The 24,098-nt window shown below is 46.4% G+C and overlaps 1 protein-coding gene across 3 annotated transcripts in view; it reads left to right on the top strand.

Annotated features, from left to right (window-relative positions):
• PCNX3 (pecanex 3) overlaps nt 1–24,098 on the top strand; it is a 713,235-nt gene that overhangs the window by 332,978 nt on the left and 356,159 nt on the right. For all 3 annotated transcript variants that reach the window (XM_078660716.1, XM_078660718.1, XM_078660717.1), the window contains exons 16-18: nt 21,735–21,826; nt 22,488–22,597; nt 22,960–23,065. In XM_078660716.1, coding sequence (XP_078516842.1) covers nt 21,735–21,826; nt 22,488–22,597; nt 22,960–23,065 — 308 coding nt within the window. The remainder of the gene's footprint in view (nt 1–21,734; nt 21,827–22,487; nt 22,598–22,959; nt 23,066–24,098) is intronic.

Here is a 24,098-nt window from a genome sequence, read left to right as displayed (position 1 = left end):
ACAGGTTCTAGATCCCTTCCGTAGGGGGGAATTTTCTCCATACTTTGAAAAGTACTGCTTCATTTTTGACCTTTTCAATTACTGTGCGGGCATATGCACCAGTTCAAAGCATATGTTGCAGAACCTGTCCCAGAGACTCATAATCTTCAGGTGCACCAGTATTGGTATGGAAAGCTATGTCAGTGGCCAGAGTTTGCAAATTGTGTACGTGCTGTTTTGGATTTGCCTGCCTGAAGTGCCAGTGTTGAGAAGGCCTTTTCACACATAAATGTTTATATTGGAAGGAAAGAGCAAGTGCGCATGACCAAAGACTAACTGAAGAAGTATTGTATAGTGTACCACAATAAGTTTGATTTGAAAAAATGTATTTACTCATATACACTGTATGTACACTGTCTGTATGCCAAGAACTATCAGTGCAGAAAGTAAGGAACAATAAAAGCAAAACATTCCATGAACACCGGAAAAACACTGTTTCTGTTGTTTTTTTGGCGTGAAAATGTGTAATCACCCAAAACACTGGTGTTTTTTTAAAGGTATTGAAAACACTGAATAAACCCCACCAGAATTTGCTAAAAATAGAAACTTAAAACAGGAAAGCCTAATTATGCCTCAATGGGACCTTATTTTGTTTTTAACTTTTTTGGTATGCGCTCCTTTCAACCCTCTACACAATTGTCCCCTCAGGCTTCTGACCTTGAAAACAGCCTTCCTTGTGTCAATTACATCTGCCTTCAGAGTAAGTGAGCTGCAGGCCTTATCATCTAAGCCGCCTTACCACTCAGTCTACCCTTACAAAGTGGTGCTTTGCACCAGGCTCCTTTACCAAAGGTGGTCAACCCTTTTCATTTAGGCCGATCTACCAACTTGCCTACCTTTTATACTCCACCACATCCCTCTAAGGAAGAGGTTTGACTCCACCATCTGAACCCAAGGATTCCGGGTGGACGACCACCTCTTTGTGGGGTATATTAGCGTAAAGAAAGGTCAGGCTGTGCAGAAGCGGATCATCTCAAAATGGGTCATGCTGTGCATCAGAATCTGCTACTCACTGGCCAAGAAGCGACCTCCTGAAAGTTTGTGGGCTCATTCCACTAGACCGAAACGGCCACCACTGCATTAGCACGCGGAGTTCCGGCAGCGGCGGCTACTCCGCTAAGGAGGAGCGTTGCCCCTCTGCTCTAAGAGCAGTGTAGAGGGAAAATAAATTGATAATAACAGAACATTATCATTTTATTTTTAGTATGGCGCTTGCAGCCAGGTTAGGTTAGGGTGGGTCTGGGCTGGGCTCGCATGACGTTAGAGGGAGGAGATGTGGTTGCTCAGTCAATCAATCAGGGTTGGTAAAGCGCAACTGCTCACCCGGCAGGTGTAGGAAAGTGGGTTTCTGTTGCAGTAACTCCCCCCACTTTTTGCCAGACTACTGATGCACTTTTACTTGGTGTGCCCTGGGTCCCTACCAATCAGGTTCCCAGGGCCTGTCTTCTTTCCCCAAAACAAACCCAATTGGCATCTCTGGCCACAGGTCAGCCCCTGGTAAATAGTACCACAGATACCCAGGGCACTGTGACTAGAGATGGCCTCTAAGGGCTGCAGCACCTATTGCGCCACCCTTCGAGGTCCTGTACCACTATACTTACACACTGCCTTTGCAGGCCTCGTGTTTTGGCACAAAACAAAGTGAAGAGTCGACATGGCACACATCCCTGTGTGCCATGCACACAACCTAGTGCCCTGGCATAGATCAGTCACCCCCCTAGATGGCTGCACTATACCAGTGGTGAGGGTACAGGTGCACGGGCCCTGTACCCCTACAGTGTCTAAGTCCATTCTTAGACATTGTAAGTGCAGTGCTGCCATTAAGAGTATATGGTGCTGGGAGTTTGTCATTATCAACTCCACAGCACCATAATGGCTACCCTGAAAACTGAGAAGTTTGGTATCCAACTTCTCAGCACATTAAACCCACACTGATGCCAGTGTAGGATTTAACGTAAAATGCACACAGAGGGCATCTCAGAGATGCCCCCTGAAAACTAACCAACCTCTAGTGTCCCGACTGAGTGGCTGCTTGGGCTGCCATCAACAGACATGTTTTTGGACCCCTGGGTGGGGAGCTTGCTGCTCTCGGGGGCCTGAAACAATGCACATCCTGGGACGAGGTGCCAAGTCTACTCCCCCAGGATGGGCAGGGTTCACAAAGGGGAAACTTCAAAGGCATGCCGCCTTTGTGAGCTTCCCCAGACCACTTGCTGCTTTCAGCAACCGGTCCCCACTGGTTCTGTCCCCCCACTTTGGGGGGGAGAACCGGTGGGAGAAACAAGTGAGGAAGAGAGGCATGCACACCTCTGCCAACTCCACCCCTTAGGTGGGGGAGGCAAGGTGAAGCACAACTCCTAGTCCCCGCCATCTTGAGGATGGGGCACCCAACCAACAAGGGACAGGCTTGTGCCCCCCTCCCACTGCAGGGTGACACAATAGGGGGTGTACCCACCCCAGGGAAGGGACCCATTGGTCTCTACCTACCTGTAACACCCCTAAATCTAGTATTTAGGTGGCACCCTGAACCTTGCTTCCTCCGCTCCAGAACCAAGAAAAAGACAAGAAGGACTGAACAGCCGTGCAGCCAGCTAACAAGAAGAAGACGGCCACTGACTTGGCCCCAGCCCTACAGGCCTGTCTCCCCTCGACCTGCCCCTTGCGAAATCCCGGTGTGTCCTGCAGCCAGCAACCTCGAAATCCCCAGAGGACCTGCCTGCCTGCCTTCACTTCCAAAGACTGCTTCTCTCGTGTACACTGGATTTGTTCAACTGCAAACTCTGGCAGCATCCGGAGACTGCGTATCTGATAGCGACATCTAGCCGCAGATTCCTTAACTTAGAATATCCCCAGGCGTCAGACTGGATCCAGAATTTTTTTGCAGCAGCTCCTCTGTGCGCCGGGGGACGGCACCACACGACCCCGCCCTGACGTCGTCCACATTGGGACCATAACAGACGAGGGTCACCGAGTGTGACCTCAGCTGTCCCCAAGCCATGCAACTTCACCTCTGTGAATCATGCTCCATCCCACCAAGTAAGAAAGGGACATTTTTTCTAACGAGAATAGCAGTACCCCTGGAATATGTTGAATATGAAGAGAATACTCTGTGTTCCACCCATTTACTAGCAAAGGCGGGAGGGTGATGTGGGACAAAGTGTGTCTCTTGTATCGGAGCAATATGAATATGATGTCTCTCTAGGTACGCTAAAATCTGGTGACACTTACGGGGATCACCCAGGCCTCTGGCATTCCATGTAAGTAAATTGATTTTTTGCACTTCAGAGGTAGGAGCCATGAAAACGTGTTTGAGCTGATGTCTGATGGATGATTGATGTAGCAATATACGTGTCAACAAAGTCCAGTATCCAAATGTATATAAGCTGAGCAGGTGTTGTTGAGAAGAAAAAAAACCTCCACAAAGTGCCACCCTGCTGAACATTGGAAAAGAAATTTTGTTTTCCTTGATGTGACACGGAGGCTAGGAGGGTATAGTAGGGCAAAGTCGATCTGTGCCTTGTGTAGTTTGTTTTGCAGGGAGGAAATTCCGGCGGGCTTCCTGGACAGCGACCGTGAAATCTGGATATATGGTGAATGAAGCCTGCACCCTCGAACTGTAAATCCCTATGTTCCCTTGCCAATTGCAGGGCAGCATCGCGGTCTCGAAAGTTAAGGAGGCGAGCTATGATGGGATGTGGGTTACTACCCGGAGGAGGGCGTGGGCCCAGGGAGCGGTGCACGCGCTCCACTATCAGATGTGATCAAAAAGCAGCAGCCCCAAATGTGGTTGTCAGGAGATGCTCGACGAACTCCTCAGTACGCCCCGTGTTGGCATTCTCCAGAATTCCCACGACGCGGATGTTATTGCGCCTGCTGCGGACCTCCAAATCCTCATTTTTGGCAGCAATTACTTTAAGAAGCTTGTCCATCTGTGTGACTTGCTACTTCATCTGCGTAGTGGTGTCTTCAGTGTCCGAAATGCGTCTTTCTGCCTCTTTGATCTTCTCATCGTGCTTATCTAGCTTTTGGACTATGAAGTCCATGCGCCTGTTTATAATGTCCATTTTACTAGAGAGGGCAGAGAGGCTTTGCTGCATGGACAATAGCAGATTCTTCATCTCTGCGTCCTGTGACACAAGTGGGGAGGATGCTCTTTCCGCAGCAGGCAGGTCCCGCTCCTCCAATCTGGCGTGCTGTGTGGTTTTCTTTGCCTCAAAGGGCAGTTTAGCCTGTTTACCATCCGCTCTGCCCATCTTGAGAGGATTGTGGATGGTTGCCGTACAATGAAATCCCGCCGAGTCTTGAGACTGTGTGCCTGTTCAGCAAGGCCAGCAGCAGAACATACGACCAGGTGCGACGTGGGCCACCTCACCTACAGAAGTGTCTGTTGTTGTTTATGATCGAGTTCCAGGCATAAGCCCCCAGCAAGAGGAGTCTGTATTCAGCACAGCAGCAGGGTTCAAGGGTGCACACGACAGGCTCACTGTCGGCAGAGTGATGGGCTAATCAGGAGTGTGGCAGCAAGGTAGAAGATTTCTAAGCCCCTCAGTGTTGGCAGCTTGAAGAGGGGGAAAAGTCAAAAACAACGCAGCTCTGCGGTCAATCGAAATGGGTCTCTAGGGCCTAGGCCCCTATGAGGCGAGACAGGACGCTAGAGGTCAAGCTCCGCTCCGCTGAATAAGCAGCTGGGGTACCTTTGCTGCAGGGCAGTTGTGCCTCCCGCCTATACCAGCCACTACAAGTCTGCAGGGTAACAGGGTCGGCGCCTCAATGCCAGCACGGTGATAGGAAGCAGTAGGTGGCAGGTCTGTCCCTCAGAAGTAGTGCCAATAAGGGAGAAAGCCGTGCCCCAGGCCCCGGGAGAAGATGTTTGGAGGTCAGAAGTCTCCGTGCAGCGTAAGGCCACTAAGGACGCAGGGCGAGAGGGCGATCGTTCGGGCAGAGGGCATGGCCGCACACATGCATGCACCTGAAAATGTGACCGTCCGCCGCGAGAGGACCGAGCGATGTCATTGCTACGATGGTGGCATCGAAGACAGAAGGCACTCCTGAAATCACAGGGCATAGGAACGCCCGGCCGCCTGCCGTCCGGCCACAGCCGCGCCCGCCTCCCGCGATACACGTGGGAACCACGAGCCTCGCCTAGAATCGCCGGCCGGGCGACCCCTCCGCACCGAACAGCTCAGCAGGAGGCCCAGTCATCCAGAAGTGCCCGATCACGCTGCAAATTGCCTCGGGGCTGGAGAAAAGTTACGGGAGCAGGCGGCAGGCATTTATGTGAAGATAAGCCGGCTGTAAACAGGATAAATGGAAGGTTAATGCCAGCAAGTGTCAAGAGCCTCACAGGTGTGCGGCCATCTTGATCATGCACCACATAGGGCCCCCCACCTTCGTATTTTGACTGGACAGCATGTCCCATCTCACCAAAAAAGGATTATTCAGTTTATGTGAAAAAGATGCTCCATGTGGATGACCCACATAAGAAGTGTATATCTTGCATCTATCCGGAATATAAGGTGAGACTGCAAAATCTGTTACACTTTTTCTCAGCAGACCCGATCCACCCAGGACACTGCAATATCCTGCACTTCAAGGTAGCCGGCACCCACTAACAATTCAAAGTTATTTCATTCGTACTAATATCAGCACAGCACTTTTTCATCAAGATGCTGAACCTAGTGAAATCCCGTCTCAGACAAAGGGAGTTCGAGTCTTTCCATACTTTGAGGACTGGCTCATAAAAGCTCCCACACATTAACATGTACCTCATTGATCACCAAACTAGGTCTCCGAGTCAACTATCAAATCTCACTTAAATTCCACATTGTTGACATTCTTGGTAGCATTCCTTGTCACTGTACAAAACAAAGTATTTCCCTTCCAAGACAGGCAAATAAAGATTCGACAACCAGCACACAGATTGTCTACAAAAAAGTCTGTGTCTGTCCGGATCTACAAATCGTACCTTGGATTAATTTCTTTCTCCATCCCTCTTATTTCAAAATGCAGACTACAAATGCATCCCCTTCATGGGGAATTGGACAAACAATGGCTCCAGGCACAGGGGTCATTCTATGTCATTCGCAAAACTCCAGCAATGAGGAAAGCCAGACTTGGTGGACACGAACATCAAACCTGCCCAGAGGTCTTTCATATCTAGCACAAATTCCAGAGTATGTCATAACTGGTGCCTCCCTGGAAGGTTGGGGTGCTCACCTAAGACTTACAAATATGCGGCAGATGGAGTCGAGACGAAACAAAAGTACACCTCAATCTGCTGGAGCTCAAGGCTGTCTCCTTAACATTAAAATCTTTTCTCCTCAAGATGGCAAAGTTATCAGTGTTTATATGCACAGACAATACCACCAGCATGTTTTATCTCAGCAAGCAGTTCACCAGCGATCTCTCTTCAAGTGCAAGAGATCTGGAACTGGACTCTTCAACATCAGATAATGCTCAAAGCAGAACATGTGCCAGTAATTACCAATATCTTTACAGACTTGCTAAGCAGGGCCAGTACCCTTGCCAGAAGTGGAAGCTTAAACAACTCATTCTGGACAACTTTTCCGCCGTTAGGGCAAGCCAAACTTAGATGTGGTTGCAATGAAAGAGAACAGGAAATGCCTGTTCTTCGCAAGTTAGCGCTCCCGAAAGAGTTTGTAGGGGAATGCGTTTTTGATGCGATGGTCTGGAATCTATGCTTATGCTTTTGCCCCGATCCCACTGGTCCCAGGAGTGCTCAACAAGCTCAAAAGAGCATTGCCGAATTCTCCTCATTGCTCCCAAGTGGTCCAGACAGTTCTGGTTCATGGAACAATCTCCCATTCAGTTCAAACCAATACTAACGCTGCTGACCATGAACCAGGGTCTGGTCCATCATCCCAACCGGACATCGCTACATTTATTGGCCTGGCTCCTGAGTTTGCCATTTTAGACATTCCTTCAGACTGCAGGTAAATCCTTGCCAAAGCAAGGGCGGACACCACAGAACTTAAAACTCAAATGGAAATGCTTCTGCCTTTGGTGTGCTGAATCTAAGGTCCACCCTTTCACATCACCCCAGGAGTGAATTCTCCCTTATCTACTTCACTTGTCAAGATCTGGCTTGAGTCACTCTTCCATTAGAGTGTGCCTTGGCAGCAATATTCAGGTTTAGACGATTCAGTAATGCATTTTCTTTATCATCCAGTCGAATTATAAAACAATTCCTCAAGGACCTATTCAGGACTTTTCCCCCCAATAAGGAGAGCTCCACCATCGTGGTACCTGAATGTGGTGCTGGGAAATTCATGAAAACCCCATTTGAGCCCATTCACCAAGCAGAATTGAAGTACTTTACTTGGAAAACTGCACTTCTCGTGGCTCTCACATCTGCCAAAAGAGTAAGTGACTTTCAGGCATTTTACATTAAGGAACAAACCTTTCCTTCAATTCAAGTCAGACAGTGTAATACTTCAGACCAATCCTAAGTTTATCCCTAAGGTCCCGCCAGACTGCCACTTGAATGAGCCAGTGATTCTACAAAAATGTTTCCCAAATCCTCAAACAGTTGCAGAATAATTACTACATTCTCTAGATATCAAATGATTCCTCAAATTTTATTTACACCGGACCCATCAAATATGCAATGCAGATCAGTTATTTGTGGCATATGGTGGTATCAGAACAGGTCTTCCAGTTTCTAAGCAAACCATTGCTAGATGGATTACATCCACCACCCAATTTTGTCACTCGGAAGCCGGTAATCCTTTGCGAGACAAGGTCAAAGCCTACTCCATCAAAGCGGTCACCACCTCTACAGCTCTTTTTGCTGGTGTGCACATCCAGCACATGTGCTGAGCAGCAACATGGTCCAGCAGGCACACCTTTCCAAAGCGTTATTGTCTGGATGAGACTAATAAAACTGATGCGGCTGTGGGGTGAGCAGTGTTGGGACGTTTGTTTTAGTTAGGTGAGCCTTTCATGCTTTTCTTTCTCACTGTCCGCTATGTATGATAATTTTGTTCTTGACTTTGTTTACTGCTTACTATTCTTATTCAAGCATGTGAATCTGTGGAAGATCCATTACTGGAGAAGAAAATGAGTTACTTACATGTAACTGTAGTTCTACGGTATTGGTATCTTTTTATAGATTTGCACGTGAACCACCCTCCTCCCCTGAGAGAGACTTTATTATCCAATGTTAAAATATTACACCTGTTCTTGAAAATCTGAGGGATTCAGCCTCTCTTGGGATTATTCTAGAGGTTGCTGTTTGCTGATTGGCTAAAGTTTGTAGTTTGGCCCTTTTTTAAGAAGGATATGGATATGCTATAAAACCTAAGTGTTTTGCTATTCTATCTATTGTAATAATGCACATTGCTTCATTATAATACTGTGTGACTCCCACTTCGCCGATGGGGAACGATTCAAGCATGTGAATCTATGAAAGATACCAATATTGGAGACTACAGTTACAGGTAACTAATTTCCTTTTCCCACCAGTACTGCTAATCACTGAGACAATTCAGAAGTTTCACCAAGCATTATGATGATAATTGCCTCCGCTTTATTGACAGAGGTCTGGTACTCTAGTATTGGTACTAGATTAGGTCTGTGAATTGGTGAATTTAGGCCAGGAGACCATCCACAGGAACGTGTAATGCTGCAAAGCGAAGGATATTATCTTCTCTGGCATGCAAAGAGAGATGATACTTCAATGCTTGTATCATCCTACTTAATCTGTGCTTCATTATAACTCCGTGCGAGCACAGTTTTTTTAGGTTTCGCCTATTATCATTCGCTTGCGAATGTAATAGGCGAAAATTCAAGTGCTCAATCGACTAGTGAAACCACTGCAGTTTCTTCACAGTGCATGTGAGTCACAGCGGGTCACGTGGTGAGTCACAGCGGGTCACGTGACCACACAAGCACGCGCATTTCCCTAATCCGCCTGCCGCCTGCCACACTTCTCCTCCCCTCGCTTGCATTCCCGCCCCCGCTTATATAGTAGATACTATGGCTGTATTAATTAAGATCTGTGATGGTGTATCGGTCGTTTCTGTGGACCAAAGGCCTGTGCTTGAAAGCACCAGAGCGCTTTTTAGATGTGCCAGTTAAGGCCTGTCTTTGATTCTTTAGAGCGCTTTTTAGACGTGCATGTTAATGGCATGTGTTTGAGTCTATAACGCATTTAACCTGTTAATACATGTACTTGAAAGTTCCAGAGCGCTTTTTAGACGTACCTGTTGAAGTCGGTCTTTGAGTCCATGCAGCGCTTTTCAGACATGCCTGTTAAAGCCTGTTTTTGAATCTGCAGGACGCTTTTTAAAAGGGCATGTTAAAGGCGTGTGTTTGAGTCTATACAGCGCTTTTTAGACATACCTGTTAAGCTAGTGTTTCTATAATACCATATTTTAAATATTATAGAACACTTATTTCGTCGAGTTATTAAATGCTGTATTTTACCGCATATGGAGCACTTCTATACTCTGCCTGGTAAAGACATTTAAAAACCAGCACTGGCGTTGCCAATAGGTTTCGCATTTGGAAAGTTGGAGCTATTGGTTTTGTAAATGACATTTTATATTTATATATCGTTATTGGCATTGCCAATAACAATATATAAATATAAAATGTCATTTACAAAACCAATAGCTCCAACTTTCCAAATGCGAAACCTATTGGCAACGCCAGTGCTTGTTATTGTATTGTAAACTATATTGTATGTGATAAACTACATTTCAATAATTATTAACTAATACAATTGCATCTTATGTACCTCACACCATTTAAAGCAATATTAAGCATAGTCAGAAATAGTGTCCCAGAGCTCTAGCCTTTGTCCTATGACAGGAAGCTCACAGCAGGTGGCTTTGGCCACTGAGTCGCTGTGTCTTGTCACTCCAGATCTTGATGCGTAATTAGTGGTACAATTGGATTTGGGTTTCAGTTAGCGTGGGCTACCCAGTTTTTTCGTCACTCTTTCCAAACCCTCCTTACATTACTGATTAAACGTTTGGTTTTGCCAAAGAAGCAAAATGCTACAAATGATTATATTTTTCTGTGGGATTGTTGGCTAACAACCGGCTAAGCAGGTCCAGTAATGCTGGACAAATAGAAGTACCAGCTCTTTCTTGTTATATATTTCTTTAAGATTATAGTAATACTTTGGGATACTACCATGGAGTCAAAGTTCACACACGGCAGATGACCTATTAAACTAAATATATGCCATTCCAATTAATTGAGGCAAATATGATGCAGTATATCTAGATGTGAAACTAAATACATTGTTTAAGAAAAAAACCTTAGTGGTTATTACTTTAGCATCAATGGTGTGTCGAATACAAGCTTTCTTTACAGATGAATAGTTTTTGGATTTCTGTTTGATTAAGACGGTCTTAAGGACTCCCAACAAAAACTCCACGTAGATTTTTTTCAGGTTTTCATGTGAGTTCGACATTTATTTTCAGTTTCCAAGCTGAAGGCACAGCTTTACTAATTCAATAAAACAAAAAATATAGATGTGCAAAACAACTGTTTGTGGCTTTTGTTGGCAACTGTTGGGCCAAACTGTATTTAGATCATTTTCCTTTTTTCTGTAATGGAAAAGCACATAATGCACTTCCTAAATTTTCTATGTTGCATTTGGTGATGGGTAAATCAGCAGCATAGCTGAAATTGATTAAATTGACTCTTGGAACGCTGTTCATACTTTTTGCAGTCATTATGGTATGGACTTTCCAGATCAGACTCCGTGTTGGGAATAGCAGTCCTCTGAAACATGTTTAAATAGAATGTGGAGTATATCTCGCAAAAGCCTTATGATGATCACCTCTTGACTTCCATTGTGAGAAGTGTGGCTCAACGGTTAGAGGCGGGAGACCCGGAGGCTGAGGTCGGCCCAGGACCAGGGTTCAATTCCCCACGCGGCCGAGTGCAGGACCAATGTCAGTGGGCCCGATAATTCTCGCCTCGGTGCCACTCTAACCATGGGGTCCCACGCTGCAACTCTGGGCAATAGCTTGCTTAATCTCCACTCCGGCCCCACCACCGCCGGGGATGCCTGGCTTCACCTTGGGGATGCCCAGTAAAGGGACCAGCTCACAGGGAAAGCCAGGACGGGTTCCCCAGTGGCAAGCGCTGGGACGCTCCAGGGTAACCACGCGCTCTATAAATCCAACATTCATTGTAAGGCGTATTAATGTTAGAATGCTCCAGTGATAAAGTAAATGTTAATTACCGCTACCATTGGTTGGAAGACTTTTTTGTGAAGGGAATGTCTCCTGTGTAATGTATATTTGTATTCCCCTGCCCTGAGTGCCATCAATGAGTGCATCTGGAACTTGCATGGGATATTGGTTTGGCCCTATCCTCACAACTAGTGTGTGCAAGAGGCCTAGGCCTGTCCCTTGACATGAGGGATGTCTTAGACCTGTCCTGAGGTCTAGAGGGGGGCACCAGTCATGCTCACATTGCACAGACAGTGGACTACAGTCCCTGCCAAAGATGTAATACATACGGTGGTGGTGGCCGTGCAGTGTTTCTAAATCCATAGTAATTATCAGACTTTATCTATGTCACTCAAGTGGAGGCCTGGGGGCCCACTCATGTAATGTTCCGCTTCTTTGTGCTAGCCCAGATCCTAGTACTAACATCCGAAGTCTATGCTGTGCGTATTTGTATATGTGACCTGAATGGTACATGCATTGTTTGTATAGCTAACCAGAATAACCCGTTCAGCGCGGCGCGAATTCTCGCGCTGTGCTGAACGTTCTTAAAAACTGGTGTGGTCATGACGGAACGGTTCCGTCATGAGCACAGCTCAACCGACGCTCATGACGGAACCGTTCCGTCATGAGCATGGAAGGGGTTAATGGATGCTTGCAGGATCCCTTTTGAATGATAATTACCTGGCCTTTATTCAGAAGATTGAGATGGGTTTGTTTTTCCAGATAGTGGAAAGATATTGCTGACATTCTTGTATCTGGAGGATGGAGACACAGACAAGAGTGAGGAGGGAGACGACCAGCCTCCATTTGTAATTTGATTATGCCGTTTGCTGAGAGGGATTGCTGAATAGTCTTCCTGGAGCACTACCATTTGCAGTCTCACCCTTCACCCCTCCATCTACCAGTCTCCTGTTAAAGTGGAAAAGTACCTCTTTTGAGGGGCTAGACTTTTATCCATTGCTGGTGAGGCCTGCCAGAGAAAGGAAGAGAGCAGTTTGCACACCCCGGATGTCAGCAGGTGACAAACTCTTCTATTTGTGGTTCCAGACAGGAACTACAGAATTACAGCTGCCAGGCGCTGCTTCAATGAAGATTATGAGCCCAACTGACCTGTGTTCCTGGCACCCCAAAGAACTGTGTCAGAAGCTGATTCTGTGTCACTTTGACCCTCAAACTATTGCGGCAGCCTTATGCCTCTACACTGTATCTGAAGACTGAAGCTGAGCTGAGCGAAGAGACAAATACCGAGTCCAAATCACTTTTTGCAAAGTGCCTGTGTGTAGCTGTGACAAGATAGGCTCATGTTGGCCCTTTACGACTCCAAATGACCTGTTTTGCTGACTCCGAGGGCTCCTTGTCATCTTCTCCTGTCGGTGCTGTTGTGGCATGACCTCATTGCCACTGTAGGAGGCTGCATCTGAACCGTAGTATGTTCATACTCCTAGAAGCAGATGAAATGGCGCATGCTGCCACCTGAGAGCTAAACACCTTCAGAACATATTGTGCTGTGAGAGCCTATATGAACTGTAAAAGATTGAGCACATTGACAATTCGACTTGAGTCTAAATTCAGGATGCTACCATCATTCCTGCAAAGAAGGGAACGATTTGAAGGAAAGGGTTGAAGGATAGGATAGCACATTGAGGCACATCTAGATCCAGTGCCCAGCTCACTAAATTGTACCCACCATTATTGCATCTTGCATTCATTTTTGCTATTAATCCACTTCTGTTTTTAAACGTAAAGTGCTTGTTTGGACAGTCCCATATTGCTTTGCTGTGTGATTAAGATCTGAGCTGTGTCCCCCCCCCCCACCCCCCCCACCCACACACACACACACCTTCTCAGAAACCTTTTTTTACTCACTATTTACTCCAGTATTGGAACTTTCATAGATTCACATGCCTGAATCATTCCCCGTCGTAGAGACTGGAGTCTCCGGTATATAAAAAAGCAGTGCTTAGTCGTATAGCAAATTGAAAAGAGGCCTAGGCCCATTTCCCTTTTGCAACCCATAGCCTTTGTTATGTAAAAAAGGCCCAAACTTTTCCCTGAACCAATCGGAGCTCCTCACCCTCTAGAACACTCCTGAGAGAACCTTCTGCCCCTCAGATTTTTCTACGGCACGTTGTGCTAGGGAGTCTCCTTTGAGCTCTGCTCAAATTCTTTACTACTACAGTATTTTGACTTATATTTGAGGTTTTTCATCTACCATGTCTGAGAAGGAGAAAAAAGGATTATTTAAAGCTTATTCCACCTACTCTAAGAGGCTTTATACAGATGACCCTCACAAGGACTGCATCTACTGTCTCTATCCAGACCACAAGGCAGCAGATTGTAAGGTATGTCGTACCTTTTCAAATAAGACCTTGAGAGATCGTGAGGGAAGGCTACTGATCTGGCTTCAGAAGGTCAAAGCCAGGAAGGAAATCCTCTCAAGTGAGAGTGAGGAGGAATCTGTGGCGTCTTAGATTTCAGAAGAGAAGTAGATCTCCTCAGACACATTCCTCAGGGGAAAGACCTGAGAAGGCCCCAAAAAAGACCACTCCAGGGTCTTCAGGGCGCAGTCCCTCAAAATCCCCTTCAGTCTCAACTAAGGGGAAGAACGGTTCTGCTGGTGAGGTGAAAGGAGGAAAATCCACCTCAGACCCACCACAGTCACCTCAGAAGATCAAGATTACCATCAAACGATCTTCTTCTACGCCTTCTGAGGAGAAGGGTACTGTTTCAGCTCCGTCGACGAGACCGTCGACAAAAAAGGGACCATCGACGACGACAAAAACACCTCCGTCGTCGACGAAGAAGGATATTGTTAAGGCTAGTGAGAAAACAGCGTCGACGATTTCACCGTCGACGGCGATATAGTCGACAGTTTCACCGTCGACGAGGACGTCGACGAATGTGTCAGCGGTGGCGTCGACGACTGCGGCGTCGACGAGGACTGTGTCGACGACGGCAGCGTCGACGGCGGCATAAACGAGGACAACTATGTCGACGAGGACAGTGTCGACGGTAACTACAACGTCGACGGTGGCGTAGACGACGATGACTTGGGTCGACGACAGTGATGGGTATCTCGTCGACTGGCTCGTCGACGAGGGAAAAAACACCAGAAAAAAGGTTGGTGCCTTGGAAAAAACCTATAACACTGGAGGTTACATCTCCGAGCAAGGTCTCCCCATTGCTGCCATCTCACCTGCTGGAAGAGGAAGATTCGGAAGAAGATGATGAGTATGGAATTGCCAGTAGTCCTTCGCAATTGCAGGTCAAGTACCAGGAGGAGGATTCTGAGGAAGAATATAGGGGTTATCTAGAACAACCCCAGGAACAGCGCCGGTATCGCCAACAGCATCGTGAGGAGATGACAAGTGTGCCATCCTCTTTGTTGAAGGATCTCCAGGGAATGTTGGAGGATTATAGGAAGAGATACCCAGTGACTCCAGTCGCTCAACAGGCCCTAGAGGCTACTCCACGTCCACAACCGATTCCAGGGACACCGGTTCGGAGGAGAGAGATTGTGCCGGAACCTACTGCTAGGTCTCCACCGCCGACGACACACCATGATACCTCGGATGATGATCATGAGGATGGGGAGATTGCGGACACAAGTGCAGAATGGCATGACTATATCGCCCCATCACCTTCAACTCCTCCGCAGAGACCAGTAGATTCTCCACCGGAGGATATTGGTGGATTTCATAATCTGATGGAAAGAGCCACTAAGAGGTTTACACTGACCATGACAGAAGAGAAAACTGAATGTTTTTTATACGACTTCAAAGACTCGTATCGAAAATCCGTACGATCCCTGCCTATAGTATCTCATATTTGGAAGGAAGGATTAAAGGTCATGGAGGCGCCAGCGACAGTAACGCCGGTTCTGGCCAGACTGGATAGAAAATATAAGGCGCCTGTTGATGCTCAATCTTGCCTTTTGGGTCATCCCAAACCGGATTCTGTTATCACTCAGGCGGCACAACAGAAATCCAGGAACCCATCTGCTCCGATTGCAACACCTCCAAACAAAGAAGGCAGGAGGTTGGATAATGCGGTAAAACGGTTTTCATTAATGTCGGCTCTGCTTGTGAGAGCTGCTAATGCCCTCGCTATCTTGGGAAGGTATGACAGGCAGATGTGGTGTGACCCGTCTCCATACGTTAACTTGGTACCAGAACCAGAGAAGCAAGAGGCGAAGAAAATTCTCATGGAGGGAGAAAGGACTTCGGCTGAAGTCATAGACTGCGCTATGGATATAGCTACCACGGCATTCAGATCCTTGGGAGGAGCTGCGGTCCTGCGCAGGCAAGGATGGCTGAGAGCAACAGCGTTCAGGCCGGAGGTGCAAAACAAGATTTTAGACCTCCCTTTCAATGGAGAAGAGTTATTTGGAAAACATATTGATGATACTCTAGAGAGTATCAAGAAGGATACTGGTATGGCAAAGGCTCTGGGAACACTGCAATACAGAACAAGCATTGAAAATGCAATAGGTCTCGCAATAGAAAAGTTTGACCTTTTGGTGTTGCAAATGTAATTTTTTTTTTTTTGTTTATATTTTTTCAAATTATAAAAGTATTAATATTGTTTTTTGTAAAGTGAATAGTTATAAATCTACCAAATGTTACATTTATAGCATTAGTAAAGTTACATGTTTAGTTTTGTCCTTTTTTAAATGTATTGATGTGCAAACTCACCATTTTGTGTAAAATGTTATAAATAAAGGATAGTGATCTAATGTTTTTAATTTTTAATGGTAAAAGTTTTTACATGTAAAAAAGGACAAAACTAAACATGTAACTTTACTAATGCTATAAACAACTACAGGCAATGCCATAATGAAGAAATTAGGGGTGAAAAAGAACCTTCAAAACTGAGATTTGAAATGTAGAGTGGAGGAAAAAAAAGAGGCTCCTGGTGGAATCACTGTTAAGGCAGCCTTGGTATTATGTAATTCTGGCTTAACTGGCTCCCTAGAAAAACTGCATGTATTTATTTATAATAAACTAAGGACTGAACAGTACACATGCCGCAGCTGGGTAACAATCTGTGCAAATTCCAGGAAGCACCAGGGACTGATGCTTGTGGCCAGTCAGCAGGGAACGATGCTGGTAATGGAGGGTGGGTGTGTATTGGAATGAGCGCGAGGTGTGCGTCTTGTCTGTGCTGATAAGCAGCGAGCGTGGGGAGGAGGGAAGGGTTGTGAAAAGCAGCAGCGAGGAGAGAGGGCTGTAGTTGCCAGGAGATGCGGATGTCACCTTGCATGATTTCCAAGACAAGCATCAGCCTGCTGTCAGTTTAGTTTCGTCGCTCGCCCAACAGGGCAAGAAAACCGGCTCAGATGCCTTATGACTTCCCGGCCATATCACTACAGGAACACTAAGAAAAAAATGATCAAGGCTAGCTGCTTTCAAGCAATGTGTCAGGTATGGGCTGAGCACACTTTACACGAAAACTCACTGTGATTTCAAATGAAAGATAAAACACCCCCCCCCCCCCAAAGTTTTTAGGATCTGAAAGAAATTCACGCGGCAGACACACCAGGCTTCAATTAAAATTCTGCGCAGCAGCTCATGCTAATAGGAGGTGAAATGTTTAGGAAATTTAAAACACACGCACATAAAACAAGCAAACAAAAAATAAAACGAGACACGGTCTGCCGGCCGTGAAAGTGAAAGTACGGCCGGCCGGCCGTGAATAATTAGGGGAGGAGCAGCCAGGAGAGAGCAGGAGCGGAGGCGCCAAGCTGGGGATCAGATGGCTGGCGATATGATGATGTGCACGCGCATTTTAGCTCAATGCACTTGCGCATTGACCTAAAAGCGCACGGGCACAGCATCAAATCGCCAGTCTAGTTAAACTCTGTTTAAGCCCCTATAGTCTCGCTCCGCTCAATGCGCATGCACATTGACAGGCGAGACCTAAAAACCCCTTTTCGTGGCTCCAGGGGTAGAGGACAGTCCTTGTATAGAGGAGGATACCAACAGGGGAGATATTCTTCTTCTTATCAGTCCTCATCGCAGCCTTACCGTCAACAATACAGCCAGCGTCAGTCAGGAGGATATACAAAATCAACTCCAAGAGGACGTGGTGGCCGGAGAAAGGACAACACCCGTCGACAATGATAACCTCCATCTTCCGGCTCTGTCAGATGCTCCCCTGGGTGGAAAGAGTGCTCACTATCTTCACAATTGGCGGAAAATAACAACGGACCAATGGGTCCTCAAAATAGTTCAATTCGGTCACACCCTAGAATTTCTTCAAGCACCCCCTTGTACGCCACCGATGCACCAGAGAGCCAACCATCTGCATCAACTCCGACAGGAGATTCAGACAATGCTCTGAAAGAGAGCAATAGAACCGGTACCGAAATCCCAGGAAAACAAGGGGTTTTACTCCCGTTTTTTTCTTATCAAGAAAAACAAGCTCCAGTTGCGCCCCATTCTGGATCTCAGATCCTTAAACACCTATCTCAAGAAACAATCTTTCAGGATGCTTTCTCTGCAGGACATCCTTCCGTTATTAAACCCAGGAGATCATATGACCACGTTGGACCTACAAGACTCATATTTCCACGTGCCGATACATCCTACACACAGGCAGTACCTTCGGTTCTGGGTAGCTGGAAGACATTACCAATTCAGGGTACTGTCATTCGGCTTGAAGTCAGCTCCAAGAGTTTTCACGAAATGCCTGGCTCCCGTGGCAGCTGTGAGGAAGCAAAAACATCAAATATTTCCTTACCTCGACGACTGGTTAGTCAAGGCACCATCAAAGGTACAGGCGAGAGCGTCAACACAGGCCTGCATAGACTTATTCGCCGATCTAGGATTGACTCTTGACGAGGGAAAGTCAAACCTCCACCCAACAAAAGTGATCACATTTCTGGGGGCAATATTGGACACGGACTGCAACAAAGCATTTCCCTCTGAGGAAAGACAACTGAGAATTGTGTCCCTCTTCCAAGACTTGGTAAAAAGAAAGTCTCTTTCAGTCCGAAGGGACAAATCCTTGCTGGACACGATGTCCTCTTGTATTCCTCTGGTACCTTGCTGCAGGCTAAGGATGAGGCCATGGCAGGAACAGATCGATCTCCAATGGCGTCAGGCGGAGGGATACTTCGACGATACAATAAGGGTGACACCAGTGATGATACAGGCAGCAAAGTGGTGGACACAAAAAGCAAATGTGTCTCATGGACTGACGTTTCTGGCAAGAGCGGCTCCGCTAGTGGTAACGACGGATACGTCGTTAGAAGGATGGGGAGCTTTCCTTCAGGACCTTCAAGTCAGTGGTCGTTGGAAGGCACAGGAGCAGCAATTACACATAAATCTGCTGGAGCTCAGAGCGATCCGCTTGGCATTACTGGCTTTTCTGCCAAGGATAAGAGGTTCGCCGGTGTTGGTAAGAACAGACAACACTACGGCGATGCATTATGTGAACAAGCAAGGGGGAACGAGATCTCTCTCCCTGTCTCAGGAAGCCCAGGAGATATGGGAACGGGCTCTTCAGCAAGGAATATCATTGGCAGCAGAACACCTCCCGGGGGATCAAAACATCAAGGCGGATACTCTCAGCAGGCTAAAATCGTCCTGCCACGAATGGGAGCTAGACCAGGGGATCCTGGACAGCGTCTTTCGAAGATGGGGAACATCGATAGTGGACCTCTTCGCTACAAGGGAAAACAGAAAATGCCAGTACTTCGCAAGCTGGCTTCCCCAGAAGGGATCTTGGGGGAATGTGTTTTCCATGGCATGGTCCGGCATCTTTGCCCACGGTTTTCCTCCAATTCCTCTTCTCCCCCGCGTACTGGTGAAGATCAAGAAAGAGCCGTGCAGGCTGATCCTAGTAGCCCCGTGGTGGCCCAGACAACACTGGTTCAGGGAACTGCTGCTGCTGTCGGAGGACCGTCCAATTCGGTTGCTCCTAATTCCATCGCTTCTGACAATGTCCAAGGGGCAGATGCTCCATCCGGACCCGAAATCCTTGCGATTAGCAGCCTTTTTCCTGAACACTGTGAGTTTAGCCATCTGAACATCTCACACGAATGGAGGGAGATCCTATCCAAGGCCAGAGCGGAGAGTACCAACAAAACCTACAGGATGAAATGGAGGAGGTTTTGTCTGTGGTGTAAGAGACATGATGTTCACCCTCTTACTGCTGCACCTCATCAAATTATACCTTACATTCTGCTGTTAGCAAAGTCAGGATTAGCACACGCCTCCATCAAGGTGCATTTGGCTGCGTTATCCCGCTACAGGAGGTCATCGTCAGGCCCATCTTTATGGTCTTCAAGGATTATCAAACAATTTATGAAGGGGATATTCAGGATCTTTCCTCCAGTAAAGCCTCCACCACCATTATGGAATCTGAATGTTGTACTCTCTCAATTGATGAAGCCACCGTTTGAACCGATACACAGGGCAGACCTGAAGTTCTTGTCCTGGAAAGTGGATCTTCTCATTGCATTGACTTCTGCGAGAAGAGTAGGTGAACTACAAGCGCTCACGATTCAGGAGCCTTTCTTACAGTTTCAGGAGGATAGAATGATTCTCAGGACAAACCCGAAGTTCATTCCGAAGTTGCCAACTGATTTTCATGTGAACGAACCATTGGTGTTGAAACATTTCTTTCCTCATCCATCAACAGCGGCAGAACGAGTATTGCACTCGCTGGACGTTCAGAGATGTATAACATTTTACTTGAAAGAAACTAAGGCGTTTCGCAAGTCTTCTCAGTTATTCGTCGCCTTCTGCGCACCCAGGAAAGGTTCCCCACTGTCAAAGAGGGGAATTGCCAGATGGATTTCCAGTGCAATTGTCTACTGTCAACAAGCTGCTGGAAAGCCTTTGAATGCACAAGTCCATGCCCATTCCACGAGGCGGTGGCCACATCCACTGCACTGTTTGGAGGAGTGCCAATCCAGGATATCTGCTGAGCAGCAACCTGGGCATCTACGCACAGCTTCACCATGCACTACTGCTTGGAGGCAATCGCAGAATCGGATGCGGCGGTGGGAGAGGCGGTACTGCGGAATATCATCCAGTAACGGTGAGCCTTTCTTGCATCCCTCCATCCATAATTTCTCTTGTTTACAAAGTAACATTTTATATAAGTATGGATATATGTATATAAGATTATGCTTCATTTTCTAATGGTATTGCATGATTATGTAATGTATCAGGAAAATGTGCTTTGTTTTTTCACTGCTCGCTATTCTGATTCAGGCATGTGAATCTATGAAAGTTCCAATACTGGAGTAAGAAAACAAGTTACTTACCTGTAACTTTAGTTCTACAGTATTGGAATCTTTCATAGATTCACATGCACCCACCCTCCTCCCCTGAGAGACTCACCTCGGATTTAGCACTAGAAGTGTGTTATATGCACAAGTGCGCGAAAAATCTGAGGGGCAGAAGGTTCTCTCAGAAGTGTTCTAGAGGGTGAGGAGCTCTGATTGGTTCAGGGAAAAGTTTGGGCCTTTTCTACATAACAAAGGCTATGGGTTGCAAAAGGGAAATGGGCCTAGGCCTCTTCAGTTTGCTATACTACTAAGCACTGCTTTTTTATATACCGGAGACTCCCGTCTCGACGACTGGGAATGTTTCAGGCATGTGAATCTGTGAAAGATTCCAGTACTGGAGAACTGAAGTTACAGGTAAGTAACTGGTTTTCATACTCACTATTGACACCAGTGAGCCATGTGCTGAAGGTTTTTAAGTTGCCCAGTTTGCCGGATGGACCCTGAGATATCAGAGGCAAACTACCCCAAAGTTGAGACCCTATAGATTCTGCTTGACCCATGCCCTACCCCCAAAACAATCTTCCAATTTAACATATTCAGCATAAGTCATGTCAGATGTTTTGGGATACTCCTCCACCCACCACTCTCACCCCCCCCCCCAGCACCCAGCACACCCACACTGACACACACACACACGCAAACACATTCACACTCACACTCCCACACACACACACACACACACACTCACTCACACACACACACGGACACACACTAATAAACACACACACTAACACACATTAACAAATTAATATGAGAGATCTCCATTCTTGAGAGTTGTGAGTAAGTAACTTTCCCTTCATTGTACCTCATATATCCTGGCTGTGTCATTGTGTTATGCAGGTACTGTGACTTAATGTGGTCCATGCTTGGCAAGTGATTAGCGTTTTAAAACAGACTTGCAATGAATAAATTACCTCTACACATTTGTTTCTGTCACCTTTTATTACCGCACACCACCTGTGCCACATTACTATTTTTTTAAACGCAAGCTGTAACCAAAAGCACCATACATGCTAAACAATCTATGTTCCAAAGAGCTGCTTAGGTCTGTTAGGTATACTGTATTGCTTAGTGCTTTGCGCTTCACAGGTCTACCATGTCACCTGTACATCAGTGAATCTCAAATCCATTGTGTATATTGGATCCCAAAGTTAACCTGGTCTTGAATGATTTTCCTGCAGCAACCACCAGTCCCATTACAGCAGTGTACAGTCTTGTGCGGAGCCTGTTTGTGGCTGCTCTACTCTACGGATTCTGCCTGGGAGCCATCAAGGTACTTGATAGCTCTATTGAAAACACCTAATTTTAATAATTCAATGGGCTTATGAGATGAAAAGTGAAATAATGCTGATTGCTTCATGTGAAGGAAGTTATGGGCCTACTTTTGATAGCCATAGTTGTTGACAAAGAGCCTTGCTGGAGATGTTTGATGGTACTTCTGAAATTGAAGTTTGGAAGACAGTGAATTGGCTTGTTGCATGATCAAAAGTAGAGAGTGAGTCATTGCTATATATGTAGGGAATATATTCTCCCTGAGGCTTTTCCATCTCTGACAGCATCTGCATGCCTGTCTGTTAACCTGGGCTTGAGATTTTGCTGTTTGTTACACCCACTCTGTGCCTGTTGTCCAGTCAGTCTGTGTCCCGTTAAATCTTGCCAAATATTGTTGTGAATATTCCCTGATAAGGATAACCTATGCTCCGTTGACATATCTTTTCCTTCTCCCCCTCCTACCATTTTGTTTTCTTTCTTCTTTCTCTACATGTCTGTTCCCATCTCACTTTACACCTCTCGTCTGTGCCTTTAATCTGACCCTTCCTCTCTTCTTCTGTAACATATCCCTCTCCTACTTGTTCCCCTTCTGGCTACACTTGCTCTCTCTTCTTCCCTTTGTGTCTCTTTTCTCTTCTTTCTTGCCCTTCCTTTTTTTCCAGGCCCCATGGATCGACCAGCAGGTTCCTGTCCTCTTCTCTGTGTTTTGTGGCCTCCTGGTTGCCTTATCATACCACCTCAGCCGTCAAAGCAGCGATCCCACAGTTCTATGGTCTGTATTTATTTCTGTGTACATACTCCATCTCCACCCTTTACATTTAGGCCCAACCCATATGATATAAATATTATTTCATCTCTGTCCAGCTACAACACCTAGAGATCGTTGACCACATCATGAGTTGCTGGTTAATGCCTTTCTCAAACTATATCTGTTGATGCCACCTCCCTGTGAGGTATTTTTATTGCTTCAGAGTATTTATTCAAAATCTACAGCTCTCACTGTTCCCATGCTGGTGTTTGGCATCTCTGCACCACTGCAGTCTCCAATGCCCCGCCCTCTTGACTGCCCCACCCCTGTCACTGAGGCATACTTCACCATTGTTGTGTCTCATCTCTCCATTGGCTGTTTTGCAGGTCTCTTATTCATGCCAAACTATTCCAGGACATGGAAGACCACAATGTTGAAGGGGCAGTGGTAGAAATCAAGGATCCACTGCCTGAGAAGCTCCAGTGCTCTGTGGTAAGAAATCGTGGGATAGTGGGGGAAGAAGGGTGAAAGGTGGGTGGTTTAAGGAGAGTGGTGCAAATGTGAAGTAGACGAGTAAGGAAATTAGCAGACATGGGTGTTATATCAAGGTTGTTTTGTCTCAGGATTTCTTCATTTTATTTTGATTCCAATCGCTTCTCTCTGATCAATCATGAGCTGTTCAGCTGCAGTGAACACTTCAGGCCAAGGTCTCTCAGCCCACTTGGCGATGCACCAAGCAGCCCTCCGGTGTATTGTTGAAGGTAGATTGTCTTCTCCACTGTATCCCACGTTCTGTTCTTCATCTACGTGAACTCTGATGGGCCTAAAGGCTCAGTGATACAGCCTGATAAACAGTGGTAGAGGAACAGTTTTGTTTTCCCTGCCATCTGTGCTTCCAAACCAAAGTGCAATTTAACCTTGAGCTCTTCTCCACCCCCCTCCTCTTCCCCGGTCACCATAATTCAGATTTATAAATGCACATCATCCCTACAGGGGCGTCTCAACTGAGCACTGTTCTTTTTGTTCCTATTGGTCCTTTAGCAATCGGGGCCACCTAAACCCCTTAGGCAGCTTTTCGTGTGCAGTTGTTCTCGGAGTATATTTTTGAGGGAGATTTGAATTTTTTCTGTCATGGCCGAGACACTCCGAAAGGTAAGGTAAGGTGACTCCTCATTTCGGTGATAGTGCGCATGGGCATCGACTCCATTGATTGTTTTCTTTTCGCCATCAGGTTTGGACATGGTTTGCGGCGCTATGGTTCAAGATCGTTCTTTCGGAGCCCTCAGTACGCAACCCACTGTACCCTCGTCTGTATTGTTTTGTACGTGTCCCCTTATGCCGGGTGTCGAAAAAATAAGAAACTTCCCATCTTCAATCAAGAAGACTTCGTTGGTGGCCTTCAGGCCTAGCCATGTCGGTTGACTTTCACTCCGTCATAATCATCAAGGCTTCTGCCGATGGAACGGACTCCCTTTCAATTCTGTTCTCTGTGATACTCCAAGTATCAGTGCACTGACCTGCATAA

The sequence above is a fragment of the Lissotriton helveticus genome, chromosome 9 (assembly GCF_964261635.1).
Source record: "Lissotriton helveticus chromosome 9, aLisHel1.1, whole genome shotgun sequence".
NCBI classification, from domain to species: Eukaryota; Metazoa; Chordata; class Amphibia; order Caudata; family Salamandridae; genus Lissotriton; species Lissotriton helveticus.
Note: the sequence above shows the minus strand (reverse complement) of the source record. Positions and strands in the feature narration are given on the sequence as shown.